Source organism: Talpa occidentalis, unplaced genomic scaffold (assembly GCF_014898055.3).
Source record: "Talpa occidentalis isolate TD23 unplaced genomic scaffold, MPIMG_talOcc4v2.1 talOcc4.5, whole genome shotgun sequence".
NCBI classification, from domain to species: domain Eukaryota; kingdom Metazoa; phylum Chordata; class Mammalia; order Eulipotyphla; family Talpidae; genus Talpa; species Talpa occidentalis.
In genome coordinates, this window is record NW_023604861.1 from 116,767,979 (window position 1) to 116,788,596 (window position 20,618).

A 20,618-nucleotide genomic window follows, 5' to 3' on the forward strand; every position below is an offset into this window, starting at 1 on the left:
GACATATTTTGGTCAGATAGCAGTTTCCTTTTGCTTGAAGGATTTGTGAGTGTACCCTCATGGAGATAAGTTTTTTCAACTAGTTCAGGGTCTTTAATTTACCTTCATTTTTGAAAAATAATTTTTTAATTGGGTAGCTAATTCAAGTTTGAATTTTTCTTCAATACTTTTAACATGTTGCTTTACTATATTCTGGCTTGTATTGTTTCCAACCATAGATCTTTTATTCTTATCTTTGTTCCTCTATATTAATGTGTCTTTTTCCTTTCTTGCTTTTATTATTTTTCTATCACAATTGTAAACAGTAAGATTTTGATTTGCTTAATGGTTTGTTTGGGTTTTTTTGGGGGGGCATGTTTTTATGCTAAGAATCCATTCAGATTTCTTCTGTGGGTGTATAGTTTTCATCAAATTTGGAAACACTTTGACCATTAAAAGATGTTGTTTGCCTGTAAATTAGGCTGCATGAAGTTGTCCCACAGGTAACACACATGCTCTGTTCATTTTATTCCCGTCTTCCTCTGTTTCATTTTGGAGGGTTTGTATTTACTATTTTTCTAATTTCTCTGATTTCTGTGGTATCTAAACTGCTATGCTATCCACTGTATTTTTCTTGTAGTTCAGTTATTTTAGTTTTCATCTATTAGTATGATTTGGATCTTTTTTATATTCCCTGTTTCTACTTATCTTGCTTAATCTTTACTCTTGGCTATGTAGAATATCGTTATAATATTTGATAGTTTATTGACCTTTATTTTAGTGTCCTTGTGTACTAATTATAATTTGACCTCTTGTTATAGATTTATTTTCATTTCCATTTTATAGGCTGTATTTTTCTACTTTGTTCCATTCTTAGTAATTTTTATTAGATTCTAGATAATCGAGAGTTTTACCTGTGTGCTGGATATCCTGATATTCTTTCTTTTTAACTTTCTTTTTTTTAAAGATTTATTTTTATTTATTTATACAAGCACTGGGTATGGTCAGAAGCACGGGAGGGTGAGAGAATTCACCAGAGCCAGAGCTGGGAGCAGAGCAGGCAGAAGGACCGAAGTACACTGCTGAGGGGAGCAGCGGGCGGCAGGAGAGGTCTGCGCGCCATGTGGGACCCTCCTCCGGTGGCCGGGGAGCAGCCGGGGATCGAACCGGCGCTGTAGAGGCTGCGGGCAGCTTCGCAACCCAGCGCTCTACTGCTGTACCACCGGGGAGGCCCTATCCTAATATTCTTGAGTGTTGTTCTGTGCAGTGAAGTTTCTTTGCAAACAGACCCTTTTGAGGTTTGTTAATCTTAAATGGGAACAGAGTAGCTTGTAGCTTAAGGTCTATTTTCCCCTAACATGAAGCCCAATTTACTGGTGACTACTCTTACCCATTGCCACTGAAGAGGTTTTCTACTGCAGCTGGTTGGAATATGATCTAATCTTGGCCTTTAATGAGCTTTGGGGATTGCTTTCTCTCTGGTAGTTCTTGTACTAGGCCTCTCATCGAGATAGAGAGGACTGCAGATCTCTGAAGCGTTCTCTACTCTTTGGCACCCTGCCCCATGAGTCTGGCTGCCTAGTGTCCCTCTTTTCCAGCTCCGTCTCCTCAACTCAGGCAGACCATTGCACTCCATCTGGATTTCCTCTCCCTACTAAGGTCTGGAAATGATCTGTAGGCTATAAACAGAGACAGTTGAGCCCTGTAGGGCCTTCCATTTTCAGGAATCCCTGTAGTGTTCTATTTGGTCATTATTGGCTAAAGTCCATTGTTTACTGTATTTTTATTATTTTTTAGTTATTTCAGGATGAGGGTAAACCTAGTCTCTTACTTTATCTTGCCTAGGAACCCTGCTTTCAGAAGCTAAAAACCATATTACTCATAGTTAAAGGGGAAATTACAATGAAAATTATGTAGTACTTATGTCAATGAAAAATTATCAAAGCTGTGGATATAGATTAAGCAGGATATGTAGTCATAATGTGTAGTTGCAAATTTATTTATTAAAGAACAAGAAATAACAAAAATTGGAATGATACAGCATTCAGAACCCTAGAGAAGTAGAAAAAGCAAAGTAAATCCATTGATACCAGACAAACTATAAATAATGAGGAAGGACAAGAATTCAGTAGGGGAAAAAAGCTGGGTCTTTGAAAAGATATGTAAAAGACAAGCTTCTGGGAAATTCATTTAAGAAGCGAGAAGGCAAAAAAATTATTAGGAACAAGAGGTGACATCTATAAATATAGCAGATAATTAAAAATTCATAAAGGAATATTATGAGCAGTCTATGCTAATAAAAATGAGAGCCAAGCCTAGATGCATAGATTTTGAAGTCAAGACAGAGTCCAGCTTGGAGACTTGCTGTATTCCAGACAAGAGATAATGGCGGCCTCTATGGCACTGGAAGTGGAGAATAAAGTAAAAGGATTCAGCAGACATTGATGATTCTGTGAATGCAGAGGTGAGGAGTGGCAGGGAGGGGTAAGGTGTTGGGCTGTAAGATTCTCACATGGACACTTAGATGGCAGAGTGCAGTGTTATTACACCCGAGGAATAGATTTTTTTGGGGAGGAGGGTTGAATTTGAAGTATATGAGGTACAAATAAAAGTAAATGGGACAAGTTGGTTATATGAGTCTTCAGCTTAGATGTAAGTTCTTCATAAATTTCTGCTTGTGTTGCTACGAGATTGGGTCTTGTTTTTAAATTCAACAGCTTGTTTTTCTTTTTGTGAGCATGCCTTTTAAACGTTCCAGAAATATAAAATACCTTTGTTATCAGATTAAACCCACCCTCCTCCATATAAATATTATTTACTGAGTTAGATTTTAGATACCAGAACAAAGACTCTACTTAGAACAGTCTCTTAGAATAAACTCTGAAATGTATGCTTGTAACAGGAGCCCTTAACTTTTTGGCACAGTTTTTGTGTAAGTACTCAGATTTCTCTGTGTGATGAGGCTGTGACTTAGATTCTGATTTCTGGAAGTCATTTGCCAAGCTTATCTGACCCTGGCGCTCTAGGCAGGTCCTAAAGTACTTTTAAAATGAGCCACTTTTACATATGTTAGGGAGGTGCTAAATGTAAACTTTTCTTCTCCTTCTAGTCCTCAGCCAGACTCCCAGTCATGCCAAAAGATGGAAGCAGGATGGTTTCCATGTCCTTTTTTGTTTGATTGGGGGAAGAAAATGCGGCAGATATTGGAAGTGAACCTTTCCTCTTATGCTTTCATTTCTTGACTGGATTGAAGGGTACTGTTCACCATCTCAAACCTGCCAGTTTTAGCATAATCCCGCCTGACCTGCATTGAGCTGGCTGTTATTAAAACCTTTATCTACAATGTCAAAAGTATTACTGTCCGTCACAAGTGTTTACTTTTTTGCTGACTTCGTACTGACTTATAATGTGAAACTTTCTCCTGAACAAGGTGAACAATATGCTTTTTTTTTAATAAATATTTATTTGTTTGTTTGTTTGTTTATACAAGCACTGGGTACAGTCAGAAGCGCGGGAGGGTGAGAGAATTCACCAGAGCCAGAGCGGGGAGCAGAGCAGGCAGAAGGACCGAAGTACACTGCTGAGGGGAGCAGTGGGCGACAGGAGAAGTCTGCGAGCCATGTGGGACCCTCCTCTGGTGGCCGGGGAGCAGCCGGGGATTGAACCGGCGCCGCAGAGGCTGTGGGCAGCTTGGTAACCCAGCGGTCAACTGCTGCGCCACTGGGGAGGCCCACAATATGCTTTTCAAAATGTTCTCTAGTTTGCTTTGAAATCTGGTATGAGCATATCGACAATTGTAATTGCATTTGTGTGACTGATGTTTCACACAGTGGTTATTAATGTTGTAATTTTAGTTACTCCTTTAAATGTCGCTCAGAAAAGGCTTACACCATGGTCGATTAAGTTTTTTGACCAATTATTAACCAAATCACAAATTTCTTTTTATCTTTGTATTTCAGATTTTTCTTTTTAAGATTTATTTATTTATGCATACAAGAGCTGGGGTACAGGCCAGAGATGCAAGGAGATGAGAAGATTCACCAGAGACAGAGTGGGGATCAGAACAGGCAGACTGACTGAAATACACTGCTGAGGGGAGCAGCAGGCGAGACAGGAGAGGTCTGCTTCACCATGTGGGTTGCTCCCTGGCTGGCCAGGGATCGACCTGGTGCTGCAGAGGCTGCAGATTGCTTCATAATGTGGTGCTTAACCCCATGCGCCACCAGGAAGGTCCTCAGATTTAATTGTTTTACTCTCATTTTTGCAACAGGGTATGTATTCATTTACTTGGTTCTAAAATTAAAATGCTGTTTTTTTTTTTTTTTAAAGATACACTTTTTTTTTCCAATTTTTTTTTTTTTAAGATTTATTTGTTCATACAAGCACTGGGTACAGTCAGAAGCGCGGGAGGGTGAGAGAATTCACCAGAGTCAGAGCAGGATGCAGAACAGCCGAAGTACACTGCTGAGGGGAGCAGCGGGCGGCAGGAGAGGTCTGCGCGCCATGTGGGACCCTCCTCTGGTGGCCGGGGAGCAGCCGGGGATCGAACCGGGACTGCAGAGGCTGCGGGCAGCTTCGCAAACCCGCGCTCAACCGCTGCGCCACTGGGGAAGCCCTAAAATGCTGTTTTAAAAATGTTTACCCTGAGAAATCTTGCTCCTACCTATCCCAGTCTACCTCTTTCTCTGTAGCCCATTCATTACATATAATTATTTTTTATTAATTTCTGTATTCTTCCTGACTTACTTTGTGCATATTTTCATTTCCATCTCTTACTCAAAAACAGCGTACTACTGTTATTCATCTAGTTTTATACTCTGGAGCTCTTTTTCATTACCAGTACTTAAAGATCTCTTTTTTGTAATAGTACAGTATTCAGTTGTATGTGTAAACACATAGCAAGTATAGAGAATCTATAACATTTTACTAATTTAGTAGTTTCAAGTTAGATTTATATTAGGACTGACCAAGACTTTGGCATCCACGAACCCTACTTTAAGAGTTTCTGATCTTACACATTTTTAGAAATAGAAATCATTTTACCTCACCAAGAGTATACTCTTATAAGTGAAAAGAAGATACTATTTCTGATATTTCTGTTAAAGTTGTTTTAGGAAAAATATCCTGATTTGTTAAAACTTTGGGTCTTGGAGCTAAAACCTGTTGAATTAAAAAAAATATTCCTAAAGGCTTGGAAACATACACTGAATGGTCTTTTACTTTATTTTACCATGGGAACGCTGGAGTATTAGACATTTAGTATAAAAAAATTGTAGTTCCCCCGTTTTTCTGATATTTTACTATTGAATTATATGTACATATTCTGTGCACTGAGCACATTATTACCCTAAACTTTTAAACAATTATAATGTTATGGATACAAAACTTTTTAGGTTTTAAATAGAGCATATATCTCAGAAAATATTTTGAAGAATAATTGAGATCTCAGTCTTTCCTTCGTTTTATTTTTTTTTAAACGTATGGAAAGAATTATTTTATAAAATGATTTTCAGAGCCAGTTGTAATCTAGAATGTTTGGTTTTCTGATTCTATAACAGTAAGAGAAAATTTAAAATGGGAGTAGTAAGTGTAGAATATCACAATTAATTTTAGTAAGCAAAGTTTTGTTATTAGTATAAATGATATTGGATAAATAGGATAATATGAATGTTCTTATACTTGGAAAATTATGTTCATCCTAATAAAAAACAAAGGCTATAAACTGTTAGATAAGTTGAAAGGAATTTAATAGTGAGAATGGGGACCTAGTTCAGTCAAATTATGTAATTTCTTTCATGTTTAAGAGAATAGTTCCATCATAAGCATTTCGTTTGTCGTTTAAGATACAACGTAGTTAGTGAAAATCTGAAGGGCAACTTTATGAATTAATAAAATATCGTCAATTCATAGCCAGTATCCTCAGGTAGTGGAGAAAGCTTTTTAGCTATGACTTGATTAAAACCATTCTGAGTTAAAACTCTGTGTGTGTGTGTGTGTGTGTAAGGTGGTAAAATCCACATTTTATGTGCTTTTTTAAAGTTTTTCAACAGCAAGATAACAATTTTCAGTCTTAATTTGTTTGGTATTTTCCATACATTGAGAGCCCCTTACAGATGGGTTTATTGCACGTTATGATAATAGTACTGATGAATTGGTGTTACTTCTTGAATGAATTGGCATACTTAAAAAAAAAAAAAAACCTGGATATTAGAATGTTAGAAAGTTGTTTAGGGTATATATATGAACGAGTAGTGTTGTATCTGCTCTTGACATTGATTCAAATTATAGATTTTGATTGCTGTCCCAGCAAAATCAATTGTTTTATTTTTGCTTCAGGTAAAGTGTTAGGAAATAAAAATGTTGTTCTTTTTGTTTGTACTTCAAACACATAGCACCTTGGTAAAAAAAAAAATTTTAAGTAAAATATCAGATCATAGTGCCTCCGCTGGTGGCGCAGCGGTTGAGTGCTGGGCTGCGAGGCTGCCTGCAGCCTCTGCAGTGCCGGCTTGCTCCCCAGCCGCCGGCGAGGGTCCCACCAAAAAAAAAAAAAAAAAATCAGATCATAATTGTATTATTGGAATACTTTTCTAACTTCCTTATTATTGAAAGATCCTATCACAATTATTCCTATAATATTATATTAGAATTTCCACTCCTATATTTGTTTTTCTTCTGTATTAGACTCTCTTCCCTCAAGTGCTCATTATAAAAGACATCTTACACAGCTCCTGGCACTCATTATTTATTAAGTGAAGCAACTGATGAAATTTTAAAATTTCTCTAATGTTTTCCTCAAAAGTAAAATCTAGATACAATTTGAATTTGGAGTGGAATTGTTAACTCTAAGGAAGTTATAAGTGTGTATAATATCTGCATAGTGACTATTCTTTCAAAGAATCTCTTTTGAGTAAAATTCCTGGTCATGATTAAGACCATAGCTTTTTTGGAATCAAGACAGCCTGGGTTCAAATTTGTTGACTTCTCTGAGTGCCAGTTAAATCATCTAAAAAATAAAATTAATAATAATGCCTTCCTTACAGCATCATTGTGGGATAAATGAACTTTAAACATAAAACTTCTGTCACATGTCTGGCACATGGTAAGTGCTCAGTTAGAGGTAATTCTTTCGTGTGGCTTATATGGTATTGTTGTCATTATCATTATCATTCTGAGCATTATTGTGTTCATATGTTGATACAGGACAAAACTTTGCAGGTAGGAATGCTGTGAAATGACATACCCTTCTCCCCCTTGTTTAAGCATTACTTAGGTTGTTCTAGGTAAATTAGCAAACCTTTTAGAAAGTTATAGGATATTATTTTGTAATCATCAATGATTGGTTTTCTTTGGAATCCCTGTGTTATTAACACGCATAGAGATTGCTGGCTTTTGTCTGCTTCACATTAGGAAGTTGGCAAAAGTCACTGAAAGAGTCTGTCTGGTATCGGTATTATGAAACTGCTGAAGAGATAGACCATGATGTGGAGTGAGTGCTCTGACAAAATAACACAATTCTCTAGTCATTTCAAGAGCTCTTGTTTGTCTTATGATATTATATTTTTAAATATACTTAGCTTGAAATGCTAAGATTACTAACTGGAAAACACATGTGGTTAGCCAAGTTGTATTTCCTCATATAAATCTATGCCTTTTCAATTAGAAGCTTTTGGACTTTTTTAATGTTTTCATGGCAAACTATAAAACTAAAATATAGCTGTTGCCTTTTTTTTTTTTTTTTTTTTTAGAGATTTATTTATTTATAGGAGCACTGGGTACAGTCAGAAGCGCGGGAGGGTGAGAGAATTCACCAGAGCCAGAGCGGGGAGCAGAGCAGGCAGAAGGACCGAAGTACACTGCTGAGGGGAGCAGCGGGCGGCAGGAGAGGTCTGCGCGCCATGTGGGACCCTCCTCCGGTGGCTGGGGAGCAGCCGGGGATCGAACCGGCGCTGCAAAGGCTGTGGGCAGCTTCGCAACCCAGCGTTTAACCGCTGCGCCACTGGGGAGGCCCTGTGTTGCTTTTCTTGACCGTTCCTAATAATACGTAAAGTCTTCAGATTGAGAATCTGTCAGAACTTTGATTAATTTAGCTTAAACTGTAGCTGACACACCCTGTTTCTTATGTGTGCTTGTTTATGTTGCACATAGAGTGCTGTTAAAATTACTAGCTAGCGTTATATGTCAAATATACAGTGTTTTTACACTTTTGCTTTTTTTTTGTTCTTAAAATGCATGCTTAAAAATATTTAAAACCATTAAAAAAGTGAATCTTTTCCTTATGCTTCCCCCCTCCGGTTACCTATATCTAACCTGGTTGGGTCCCTTATCCTTTCCCAGATTGAATGCCACAGTTAAATTTTATCCTTCTTATTATCATCTAAATTGTCATTTGAAGTCTTCCAGTTGCCACTGAAAAGTTTTTCTGATACGAAACAAATTCATTTAGAATTCCGCACAACTTAAAAATTTAACTTTGAAATATAGCTTACTCTCTTGTCTTTCATTCTCAGATTGTCTTCCGTGTGTATAATAATCATTAGGAATCCAGCTAATTAGAAAGCTAATATCGTTACAGAGCAACCCCGATAGAGAGCGGGTTGCCTGACTGGGGGTCCTCACCTGCGCGCTTAAAGGGGACTTATTACTGCTAAACCCAGACACACACAAAGGTTGTACGGTGAGGGGGAATGGGGCAATAAATAACTCGGAGAAAAAGAGGGAGATAAGTTCGTAAATGCGTCCTACCCGTTCCGCCGACCTGGAATCCCGGTGACCCGCCGAGCTGGAGAAAAACCGAGCACACCGCGTGGCCAAGAGGGTGACCCCGGCCACAGGGCCAGTTAAATACTCAGGTGCTCACACCGCGAGCCTGGCTGCTTAACGCCGCCCTCGGGTCCTCGCAGCCGTCCCTTTGGTGATCATGGGATTTGTAGTTCCCAGTGTCGCGGGGGTGGAGCCCACAGAGCCTGTGTGGAGTTTGCTCACAACCTCCTTTCCCCCTATCAATATGATAGTCTCAATCTGTTTTTTGCCCCCCTTTCTTTGAAATTACCATATTACAGCCCTAGAAATTTAGATCTTTCATCTCTGACTTCCAAATAGAGCCATTCAAGTTAATTCAAGGGGGAAAAAAAGACTTAAAAAGGTATGTGTGATATGGAACTGGAAAGTTCCTAGGAGCTCCAGTCAGCTTTGGAATTCTGTTGCATTCTGGTAGTATCTCTTGTTTTCTCTCTGTGTTTGTTTTGTTCCCTGCTCCTTACTGACTATCCCCTCATTGTAGCTTCTTTTTCTTCACAGAGTCACTTTGCCTCCTTGTTAAGACACTGGCACAGTTTTATGACACCATTTTCACATTTAGTTATATTGCACAGTGTTACCGTTCTCAGTATTTCGTGTTCAAACTTTTTAGAATTGTGCTGTCTAGTCAGTTGTCATCACCACACATGCCTATTAAAATAGTATATATGGTCTGTGCGCTGATAACTAACACACTAATGAAATAACAAAGTCTAAACAGAGAGACCTGCTAGTATCATTCATGGATTGAAAGACTACATTGTAAAGATAATCAGTTCCCTTAAATTGACTGATAGATTTAATGCAATTCCAATCAAAATGCTACCAGGATTTAAAAAATAAATATAGACAAGCTGATTCTAAAATTTGTAAGGACAAAGGACCAAGAGTAGCCAGAGCCATTTTGAAAAAGAAAAATAAAGTTGGGTGAATCACAGTATTTTTTAAATTATTGTATAGAAGAACTGGGGTGTCAGACAGAGGCGTGGAGGGGGGGGGGCAAGAGGATTCACCAGAGACAGAGTGGGAGCAGAACAGGTGGATTTACTGAAATACACTGCTAAGGGGATCAGCGGGCAAGACAGGAGAGGTCTGCTGTGCCATGTGGGTAGCTCCCTGGCTGGGGATTGAACGCGGGCCTTAGCAGTGATAGCCCTAAGACTTAAACCTTAGGCCACCAGCGAGGGCCCCTTAAGATTTATAAAAATCTATAGTAATTAAGACCGTGTGGTACCGGTAAGATATAGATAGAAGAGCAATGGATCCATATAGAGTCCAGAGGTAGACCCATATAAACACAACTTGTTAATTCTGACAAAGATGAAAGGTAATTCAACAGTGGAAAGATAATCTTTTCAACATATAATATACATAGAGACAAAATATTTACAAATCATGTATCTGACAGAGGACTTGTATCTAGTATATATAAAGAACTCTAAAAACTCAGTAAGAAAATAAACATCCCATTAAAACATGGACAGAAAGCTAAAAGATAATTCACCAAAGAATGGCAAGTAAACACATGGATATTCAACATCATTAGCCAGTGGGAAGGCAAATTAAAACCATCAGAGATACTATCGCACATCTGTTAGAATGGCTAAAATAAAAAGTACAATACCAAGTGCTGACAAAGATGTAGAATAGCCATGCAATGGAATACCACTCAACAATAAAAAGAAACATACTAATGATACATTCATCAATTTGGTGAAATAAGGTTGTATCAAAAAGTCATAAAAGATGATTTAATTTATATGAAATTCTTAAAAAGACAAAACTGATGTGGCAAAGAACAATCAGCGATTTCTAGGGATTAGAGTGAGGGAAGAATATAACTTTTTTTTTTTTTTTTTTGAAGATTTATTTATTTATTTATGTAAGCACTGAGTACAGTCAGAAGTGCAGGAGAGTGAGAGAATTCACCAGAGCCAGAGCGGAGAGCAGAACAGGCAGACTGACGAAGTGCACTGCTGAGGGAAGCAGCGGGTGGCAGGAGAGGTCTGTGCGCCATGTGGGACCCTCGCCTGGTGGCCAGGGATTGAACCGACACTGCAGAGGCTGCGGGCAGCTTCGCAACCCAGCGCTCAACCGCTGCGCCACTGGGGAGGCCCTAGAGAATATAACTTTCAAGGGAATTTTTGCAGTGGTGCTGCTTTTCTGTTTCTGGTTGGTGGTGGTCACATAAATCTATAGTAGTTTTTACTACTGTGAACTTTGTCCTTAAAAGTTGGTTTTATCATCTCCTATTTAAAAAAATTAAAATCCCTGAATTTATCTATTTTATGGTATATACACATAATTAAATAAAATTTAGTTTTCATTTATACTAGCTATGTTTCGTTGATCAGTAACTACTTGTGGCCTGGGCTAGTCCATTGGACACAGCATATATAGATAATTTCCATCAATGCAGAAAATTCTGTTGTATGGTGTTTCTTTAGAGCAGGGGTCAACAAGTTTTTTTTATCTAAAGGGTAAAATGGTAAACACTTTAGGTTATGTTAACCATATGGACTCCATCTCAACTACTCTGTACCACTCTATTGTAAAAGCAGACACAGACAATACTTAAACAAATGAACATGACTGTATAACAGTAAAACTTCATTTCTAAAAACAAGCATGCTTGCTGGCCCCTGTCTTAGAGAATCTAATTGGCCCTATTTTCATGTCAAGTCAATATTTATTGGTTGTGTCATCTTATAATTTATTATCCAGATTAAATAAATTTTTAATTGTATTTTTGAGAGTGAAAGTAGGCACTTGAAATAACTCTGCCAGGACAATAGGTATAAACTGGGAGTATGCTGGAATGTTTGCTGCCTTGGCTACTGATAGTCTTCCTGTGGATTGGTTGCCCTTGTGGTAGGCTTATACTTAGTCCAAGTAACTTTGGAAAAGCAAACAAAACTATTCCTTCTGCAGGGACTGTGGATGAGCCATTTCCTTCTGAAAAGGGAGTGTTTATATGGGAGGCAGCCTGAGGTTTGGCTTGCCCAAGACACTCAAAATAGCCTCCTGGTTTTTGTCACTGTGTCCTTGCTCATGTTTTTCTCTCTGTGCCCTCTTTCCCATCCCTTTTCTGTGCTTGTTGTTTTTCAGCCCATTTCTCAAACCTCTGCTTTTGAGTGGTAACTCCTTCATAAAACAACCCCTGTAACAACCCTTTCAGACGTAGAAGTTGGTATTTATAGTTTATAAAACTGGCCCAGTGCCTTAGACCAGGCCCCCCAACCTGACTGAGCATAGCACCTCAGTAGCTTTAAAGACTCCTGGGTCCCAATCTAAATTTGTTAATTCAAAATTGTTGGAGTTTTTTTCCCTGTAGTTTTGTTTTTAAACTTCTCATATGATTCTTATATAATCTGCCAGTTGGTTCCGTATTTGGGATCTGTTACTTCAGATTTAAATTATTTCATGTAAACATTAACTTAGGATGAGAAGGAACCTTAGAAACAGTTTTTTTTTTTTACTTCTTTTTAAATTGAGGAGCAGGAGTTGGCGAGAAAGCACAAAAGGAATTACTTGCTCAGATCCCACAGTTACTGGAAGAGCCAAGACTAAACTGCCTTTTTCACTCCCATTTCAGAACTTTTCTTCATGTTCACTTGAGACATCCCCTTCGAAATAGTGAGCTTTCAATACCTAACGTTGCTTGGGATATAGTAGGTGATCATCTTTTTTTTTTATGGATAATGAGTATCTCTAACTCACTTTATAGCGTATCTAGGAGTTGGAGTAATGGCTTATATAGATAATGTGTCAAATGGCAAAAGTGTGAATAGCGCTAAGGAACAGCAAGTTGCTTGGCTTGTCTATAGCATAGTTAGGGAGCGACTGGGAACACCGGAGACAAGATAGTAAAGGGTTTTACAGTGGAAATGATGTATTTCACAACTGGATATCAAAATGCAAAATAATGAAATTGGAGCTTTACCTGACACCATACAAAAATTTACTAAATGGGTCATGGACCTAAAATGGGAGAAGTGAAACTTTAAAACTCTTAGATGAAAACAGGATAAAAATCTTTGTGACTTTGGGTTAGGCAGTGGTTTCTTAGCTATAATACCAAAAGCACAACAAAAAATACCAATTGTTAGACTTCATTGAACAACTTTTGTTCTTCAAAGAGTACCATGAAGAAAATGAAGACAATCCACAGAATGAGATTAAATATTTGCAAATCACTGATTGCAAATCATTAATAAGGGCTGTATCAGGTTCTATAAAGAGCTCTATGAGTCAACAGTAAAAAAGACAAGTAACAATTAAAAATGGGCAAGGAATTGAATAGACGTTTCTCCAGAGATATGAGCAATAAGGCCGTGAAAAGATGCTCAACGTCATTAGTCATTAGTGAATTATAAGGCAAAACACAATGAGATAACTTCATACCATGTAGAATAACTCACATAAAAAGGACAGATGATATCAGTATTGATAAAGACGTGGAGAAATTGGAGCCCCCATACATTGCTGGTTTGAGCATAGTGGTGCCACCTGCTTTCAAAGATAATTTGATAGTTCTTCAAAAAAGCTAAATATAGAATTACCATATGATTTAGTAGTTCCATTCTTAAGTCTGTACCCAGTAGGAATGAGAAGAAAAAGTTGTACACTGATAGTCATAAAAGCCAAAAAGTGGAAATAGCCTGAATATTCTTCAGCTAGTAGATGGCCTAGCAAAATGTGTTAGTTCCATACAATGGGATGTTATTCTGCAACAAATGGTATAAAATACTGATACATGCTACAGCATGGATGAACCTGAAAATGTTATGCTTGATGAAAGAATCCAGTCACAAAGGATCATACTTTGTATGATCCTTCTTTTATGAAATACTGAGAACAGTCAAATCCACAGAGACAGAAAGTAGATTAGTAATTGTTTGGGAGGGGGAAGAATAGGGAGTGAATGCATTAAATAAGCCTGGGGGTTCTTTTGGGGATGATGAAAATGTTCCAAAACTAGATAGTGGTGATGATTGCATAACTTTGCGAGTGTATTAAAAACCACTGAATTTTATACTTTAAAAGGGTGAATGTTATGGTATATGAATTATATCCCATTAAAGCTGTTACTGAAAATGTTTAGTGGAAAATTTAAATTCTGACAGGAAATTTGTATTTTTGTCTTTAAAGCAGTGGTGCGTACCCCTGAAGAGTTTTAAACTCAAGAACATGATCTGAACATCACTTTCAGAGCATGTGAAGAATGTCAGTTAAATCAGTGATGTGGCAAAAGACAGGGACTAGAGATGCTTTGAATATTTGGCTCTTTTTTTTTTTTTGCCCTGGGCAAGTCTGAAATTTTTACATTACTGATACTAACTTAGAAATGCTTAACTTTATACATAATATTTTACAATATTTGCCTTGCTCTCATTCCCTCCCCCCAATACATTGCTCTAGATTATTGAAAGAATAGCAGTTAGAGTATAAGAGATACTCATTTTTAAATTTACTTCAGCATGTAACCTTTGTAAATTTACAGACAGTAATATATGATTTATTTTAGCCAGAAGACCAAGATTCTTGATTAATGATAATACCCTAAAGGATCTTTCATTCGTAGATAAGAATTTTGATGCAGAAAAGTTTGGAAATTTGTTTCCTGAGAATTTTTTAAATCCTCCCACTTTTGTGAATTATGTTAATTATGTCAAATAAGTTATATATTGGAAACCTTTTGAGAAAACAGAAAGGACAGTAATCATTTTGGCTGAGTCCCCTCCACCCTCCACCCTCTTTGGATTCTATAAAGAGCCATAATTTTAAAACTTGGCTGTTATCCTTTAGAAAATCCTGGAATGAGTTAAATTTTGAAAAATTATATCCATAAATATTGACTTTAGTAGACTAGTTTACTGCTAGTGTCACAGTTTTTCTGTTAAATACGTGCTGGTGTTAAGTTTTACTAAATATTTTTAGGAGAGTACATTGTGTACAGCAGCCATTTTGGATAGACACTGGGATTTGTGGTGTCAGTAGAGAGAGTGCCCCCTTGTGGTCAATTGGGAATAAAATCGTAGCTATAAAAATAATCATCCTAGTTCTCTGTTACTTAACATTTTCTCAACTATACCATAATAGAATCATCCACACACTGAATTTCTTTTCAGTAAACAGAAAACAAAAACATGACAGACTATATGATGGAGAATGAGGAATTAGATAGTCACATCTTGTTTTATTTGGAAAAGAGCTTAAAAATATATGGTTGAATGACAGAGTATCATGGAGGAACCTAACAGGAAAAGATACTGAAGTATGAGGAAAGGCTTTTCAATTTAGGAAATTAAATACTTAATCTAACACTATTTGAAACATTTTACTTTATGGAGTTAAATGTAGTTTTAGATAGCTGTTGATACCTGTTTTGTACTGCCTGTCATAAGTTGGCATCATTGTTTATTAGTTAATGGGGATTTTTTTGAAGAAATGAATTTTCTCTGCAAACTTAATTTTAATTTTTTCCTCAATTTTAATGGGGAGATCGTTTAATGCTTTTTATTCTTTGAGTTAAAGGGCTAAATTTTATATTTCAACAGTACCTGAATTACACTGGTATAATGCTACTATTTCTTGTGATTCACTGATCATCTTTACTTATTCATAAGCAAGTAATTGTGCTTGCAACTTAGTGTTGCAGCGAGGAATAATGCTGGTCAATAAATGGATCTTTCTGTGACCAGGGTATTGCACATGTTGGTCTTTTATTGCACAGGTATTGGTCTTCATTGGTTGATATGAAAATTAATTTATTAAGTTTCAGTTAACAGTTTTTATATATTATATAAGTTTTGAATACTGTTTTGAATATTCTGATCAACTACAAAGTATTTTAAATTGACAGAATTATGACCATTTTTATACAAATTGAAGGCAATCTCTACTTGCTTATACAGAATTATAGCTGTAAATATTAGGAATCTAATGGATTGATTTTCTAAATGATTTTTGCTTTTACAATGTGGATTGTAAAATTTGGTTTGTATTGAATTGCACTGGTTTCATAGCTGCAAATTGTGTTGGCTTTTCACATTCTAAAGTTTTGAAAATTAAAAGTTAAAAATTACTTAATTTGAAATTTTAACCAGCCTTTGAATGAATGGCAATCGAGTATAATGCCGAACCGCTCAGTCTCTGGAGTCAGATTGTCTGGATTGAATCCCAGCACTGTCACTTACTGGCTTGTCCTTTAACTTCTAGTTTCCTCCTCTGCAGCATGGAAACGATAAATCTACGTCATAAGATTGTCGTGAAGGTTAAATGAATTAATATAAAAACAGTATAGTGCCTGGCACATATTAAGGTCTGTGCGTGAATAGTAACTATTGTTGTTATCGCCATTAACAAATATATCCAAGATTTAATGTTGAGTTCTTTGAGAAGAATATACTGTTTTGTTGATACCTCTTTTGTAGTTCGTTAATAAATATTTCTGTATCATTGAAAATAAACAGTAAGCCAAAATGACATTTTATTAAAGTTTTTTTCACAATTGTCTTTTCTTTTCTCTTTTAGGCACGGAATGTTAACACTGGTGAATTGGCGGCAATTAAAGTAATAAAATTGGAACCAGGTAAATTAATTGAACTCTTTTGTTTCTTATTTCTATAAGTCATGGGCTATCTTTAAGTCTTATTTTAATGATGTTTGGTCTCCATTCTCTTGTTTTTCCCAACATCTTCTGGAAAACAGAACTGGTGTCTGCTTTTTCTTCCACCCCTTTGAAACCTGTAGACACTTTGCTCAATTCTTCCCTGAAAGGTGACTGACTCATAAATGGGTGAGGGAGTGAACTCCTGAAGAGACTTTGTTCCTTCTGAACTCAATTGAGCTAACTTGTGAGAAACCGACAGTGGTTTACTTTCTACTTAACATTGGCCTGTGGTGAGGGGCCCTGGGATGCAGTGGAGAGACTGGGATTTGTAGAGTAGTCTGTGTGAACCACTCCCTTGCTCTGTGAACTTGGGCAAGTGGCTTCATTTCTTAGAGTCTTAGTTTTCTCTGTAGACCTAACTCTCACTTTTGTGTGTTATTAATGTCTTATTAATTACCACTCAAGCAGCTTATTATAAAGCCCCTAATCCATATTTTTTATTTGCTTCAACTATATTCTATCCTTGCAATCCCCCCACTCCCTGCAAAACCCATCTTTCTGAGCTAACGACACACTTTTCTCTCTTTCCCACCACAAGCAAGCATTGTGCATGGTGTTCCACAGTGGTGAGAGTGCCTTTCTAATGTGGCTTCTTCCACTGTAAACTGATAATATAAGTTTGTTGGTAAACAGTATGTTTGAGCAGAAATCCATTCAGCAATTTTGGTTTTCAAGGGGGGGCCAGTTTTTTTCTGTTAAAGGCCAGAGAGTAAAATATTGTAGCTTTTAAGTTTCTCTCTGTAGCGTCCTGCTTTTCTTTCTCCTTCTCGCCTCTCCTCTCTCAAAACGAAAGATTGTTCCTAGAAAATCAGACTACCTGCTTCTGTAGCTTGCCTGCCCCAATTTAAAGATCATTAGTTAACTTTTTAGAAATTGAGATGAAATTTGAATGTGTTGATTGACTTATAAAACCACAGTGAAATAGAGCGAATAGAAAAATGCAATACCTGTTTGCAGATTTTATATAGTCTGAAGTCCTTTATTTTTTTTTATATCTCTACTGTTTATAAGGAACTAAAATAGGATATTTGAAATTAGTGAATTATGGAGTAAAAAAAAAGATTTGGTATTTGATTGAAACAGGATCTTCAGTTTTTATTATTAAGAAGTGACTTTGTTTTTCAGTGAAATAGTCTGTAATCAGAAGTAGTTTGTACACAAATCATTCCCGCAAATCACTTTAGTGCCTTTTCTTTTAGGAAAACTTTCCTGAACCCTGAGCTGATTAAGATGACTCCTCTGCAGAAATAATTCTATTGTAGCACTTATCCACAACTACATTGTCATTCTAGAGTTGTCTTTTTTTATATCTAGTTTTTAATCAAATTTGTGTCCACAGCACTGAACTTAGGGCCTAGCTCATAGTATTCATTTACTACACCTCAAGTTTGCTTTAAAAAATTTAGAACTTGAAAAATCTTGTTGTTCATCAAGTCATTTGTTTTCTGATTAATAAAATATTTGAGTTGTTGCACTGTTGAGCTTGAGTAATGTGATGCATTTATTGATCATTGTAACAAAAGTACAAAACACAAATAATAAGTAAAAAGAAAAATTCATATTCTGCCACCCAGAGAGTACCATATATATGTTATTAGAGGTACTTAAATTAAAACATTTGATTCTATATTTATATTTTCACAGAAGCCACCCTAATTTTCATATTTAATTTCTTTGTTTTAGTTTGCTTATATTTTGTGAGAAATGTTTCCTTGTTGGTGAGCTTAAGTATGTTGCCCAGTAGTTTAAAGCATAGATACAAACAAGGCATCTTTGATTCTAGTCCGGGCTTGATCACCTTGCTTCTGGAATGCTTTCTGGAGCTTTGTTTCCTCATCTCTAAAATGGAGATAAAAATCGTGCTCCCTCTTAAGATTGTTGTAAGGATTAAATGAGCTAATCTATCTATAGCACTTAAAATAGTACCCGGCACAGAGAGAGTGCTACAGTATTTTTCTATAGTAAGTATCACTGCTTCTTTCCATTCTTCCCAAAATCTTTAAATAACTGTTTCCTTTGTTTGGTTAGATGGCGTAGAATTCTTCTGATTTGTAGTCTTTCTTTCACTGAAATGTGTCTGTAAACCTTATTTTGTGAAACTACAGGTTTGTTCCTGTGACTGTAGTCTGATTTTGCTTTTCTGCCAGCTCTAGAGACTGATTTTGAAAGATAATTAAAAATAGATCAAGATGAGAGCTTGTGGTGGAACTTGTTACTACAGTAGAACTCATATATAGGGTCTTCCACACTTCACTTTCAAAGCTATAAGGTATTACAACTGTCTACATTATGGGGCTCTTGAATCCTTTTCTCCCCCGCTTTTGTGTCTCAAAGTCAGAGCTTTATTTAGAGCAATAAGAAGTGTTTAAGGTCATCTATCTCAATAGTTGTCAGACATTTTATAACTTTAAAAACTTTTCTCATAGGAAATACCTAGTAGCAGGGAAGTAACAATCACTTAAGTCCAACTCACATTTCATAGTGCAGTAGGCACAGCATTTGTGGTTTGCTCAAAGTCACATATCTTCTTTGTGGATCTGATTCCTCTCATTCTTGCTCATTGTTCTTTTTCACACTAATAATAGTATTTAATTAAAATTACTTATTTCTCATTCATGGTATTGTTTGCAGCACCAGTTATTAAAGTAGTATGTAAGTGCAGGTAGATAACTTTGATTGAATAAGTGGCAACTCATGGGAGAAACACATTTGTTTCAAATGCTGAAGCTCATTGCTTTTCCAACACCAACAAAAAATACTAAAATGGATGAGTTGGGGAAATTAATAGTGAGAAAATCAGGAATTGTGTTTTGTTTCCATGAAAGCAACATTTATTAAATTGTAGAGCAAAATTTTAAAAGTGTGAAAAATCACCAGTAAGATCTCATTCCATTTTTTTATGGATCTCCAAAGTTGCATTTTATGAATCTTCTTTTTTGTCAGCTTTGACATTAGTTTTTTCCTGTCCTAAGAGATAAAAGAGGTGCTTTATCTGCCTTTACCTTTATCATAGAGTGACAAAACTTCAGGGAAATTATTCCTCTGATTCCTTTTCTATCTCCCTTGAGTGCTTTACCAGCTCCCTTACCCTCAGTTGTTTATTCAGTGCTGCCCTGCGTTTTTTGCCATCATGAAGTGTTGCTGTTGCATCATTTATGATAATTACTTTTCAAAGCTTAATCATGGATTGCTTAGGTATACTTTAATGTATTAGAACCATATTATCGACTTAAGACTGAATATACTCTTTCACCTTTGACCTGCTCACTCCTACATTATTCATACCTTGACACTTTTAACTTTTTAAAGAAATTATATTTTTTCTGTTGCTTCATTGACTTGAGGAAGTAGTAAACCAGGTTTCTTTTCTATGTCCTTAAAAACTAAACTTTATCCCCCCTGACTCCTGAGAAAGGGGATGTGGACTATAATGAAGTACATGTATATTCCCAAACTCATAGAAGGGAAAAGAAGCCATATGCATGCATTTATTTAAATCTTACACATTTGTAGATACCTGTATATAGGCAGTTGTATTGATCGACCATTTTGCATTGTGTTGCCCTTCCATTCCTTTGCAGAAGCTGTTCTCTCATTTGACATTGCCAACCCTTCACCCATACCTCCTACCAATAGTGTTTGTATAATTATTTTCATTGAAATTTTGTTTATTTTGTGAAAACATTAGTGGATACTCTGTTAATTCAAAACATTTATGTTAATGATAAGCGTAGGTCTTACAAACTTAATATACTTGACACCAGTACAGATAATTAAACATACAAAAAGGCAGTCAGTTGGAGATCCATTTGATTTAAGATTATGTATTATTTTGTTTAAAAAAAATAAAGAATTTCATGAAATGCTGGAAATACAGTGGTTGTCAGTTTGTAACTGAAAGTCCCGGGAGGTATCAGGGAATTTATGTTTAATTATAATTTTTAGGTAAAGATCTACCCCTATAACATTCAAGTTTCATCTTTTGCTTTGACACATTTAACTAAATATACATTTCTTCAAAGGAAAATAGAGAAAAATGACTACCATCTTCATTGTATCTCTTTACCTTTTTCATATATTTTCTATCTACTAAACAAAGGGGCTGAGTTCTTGTTTGTAATCAAAACATTTGTGAAGCACCTACTACAATCTGGACAACCTTTTACAT

The 20,618-nt window shown here is 36.3% G+C and overlaps 1 protein-coding gene across 5 annotated transcripts in view; it reads left to right on the forward strand.

Moving 5' to 3' along the window:
- Window positions 1-20,618, forward strand: part of MAP4K3 (mitogen-activated protein kinase kinase kinase kinase 3) — a 132,052-nt gene that overhangs the window by 32,638 nt on the left and 78,796 nt on the right. For all 5 annotated transcript variants that reach the window (XM_037528182.1, XM_037528179.2, XM_037528178.2 and 2 more), the window contains one exon: window positions 16,312-16,369. In XM_037528182.1, coding sequence (XP_037384079.1) covers window positions 16,312-16,369 — 58 coding nt within the window. The remainder of the gene's footprint in view (window positions 1-16,311; window positions 16,370-20,618) is intronic.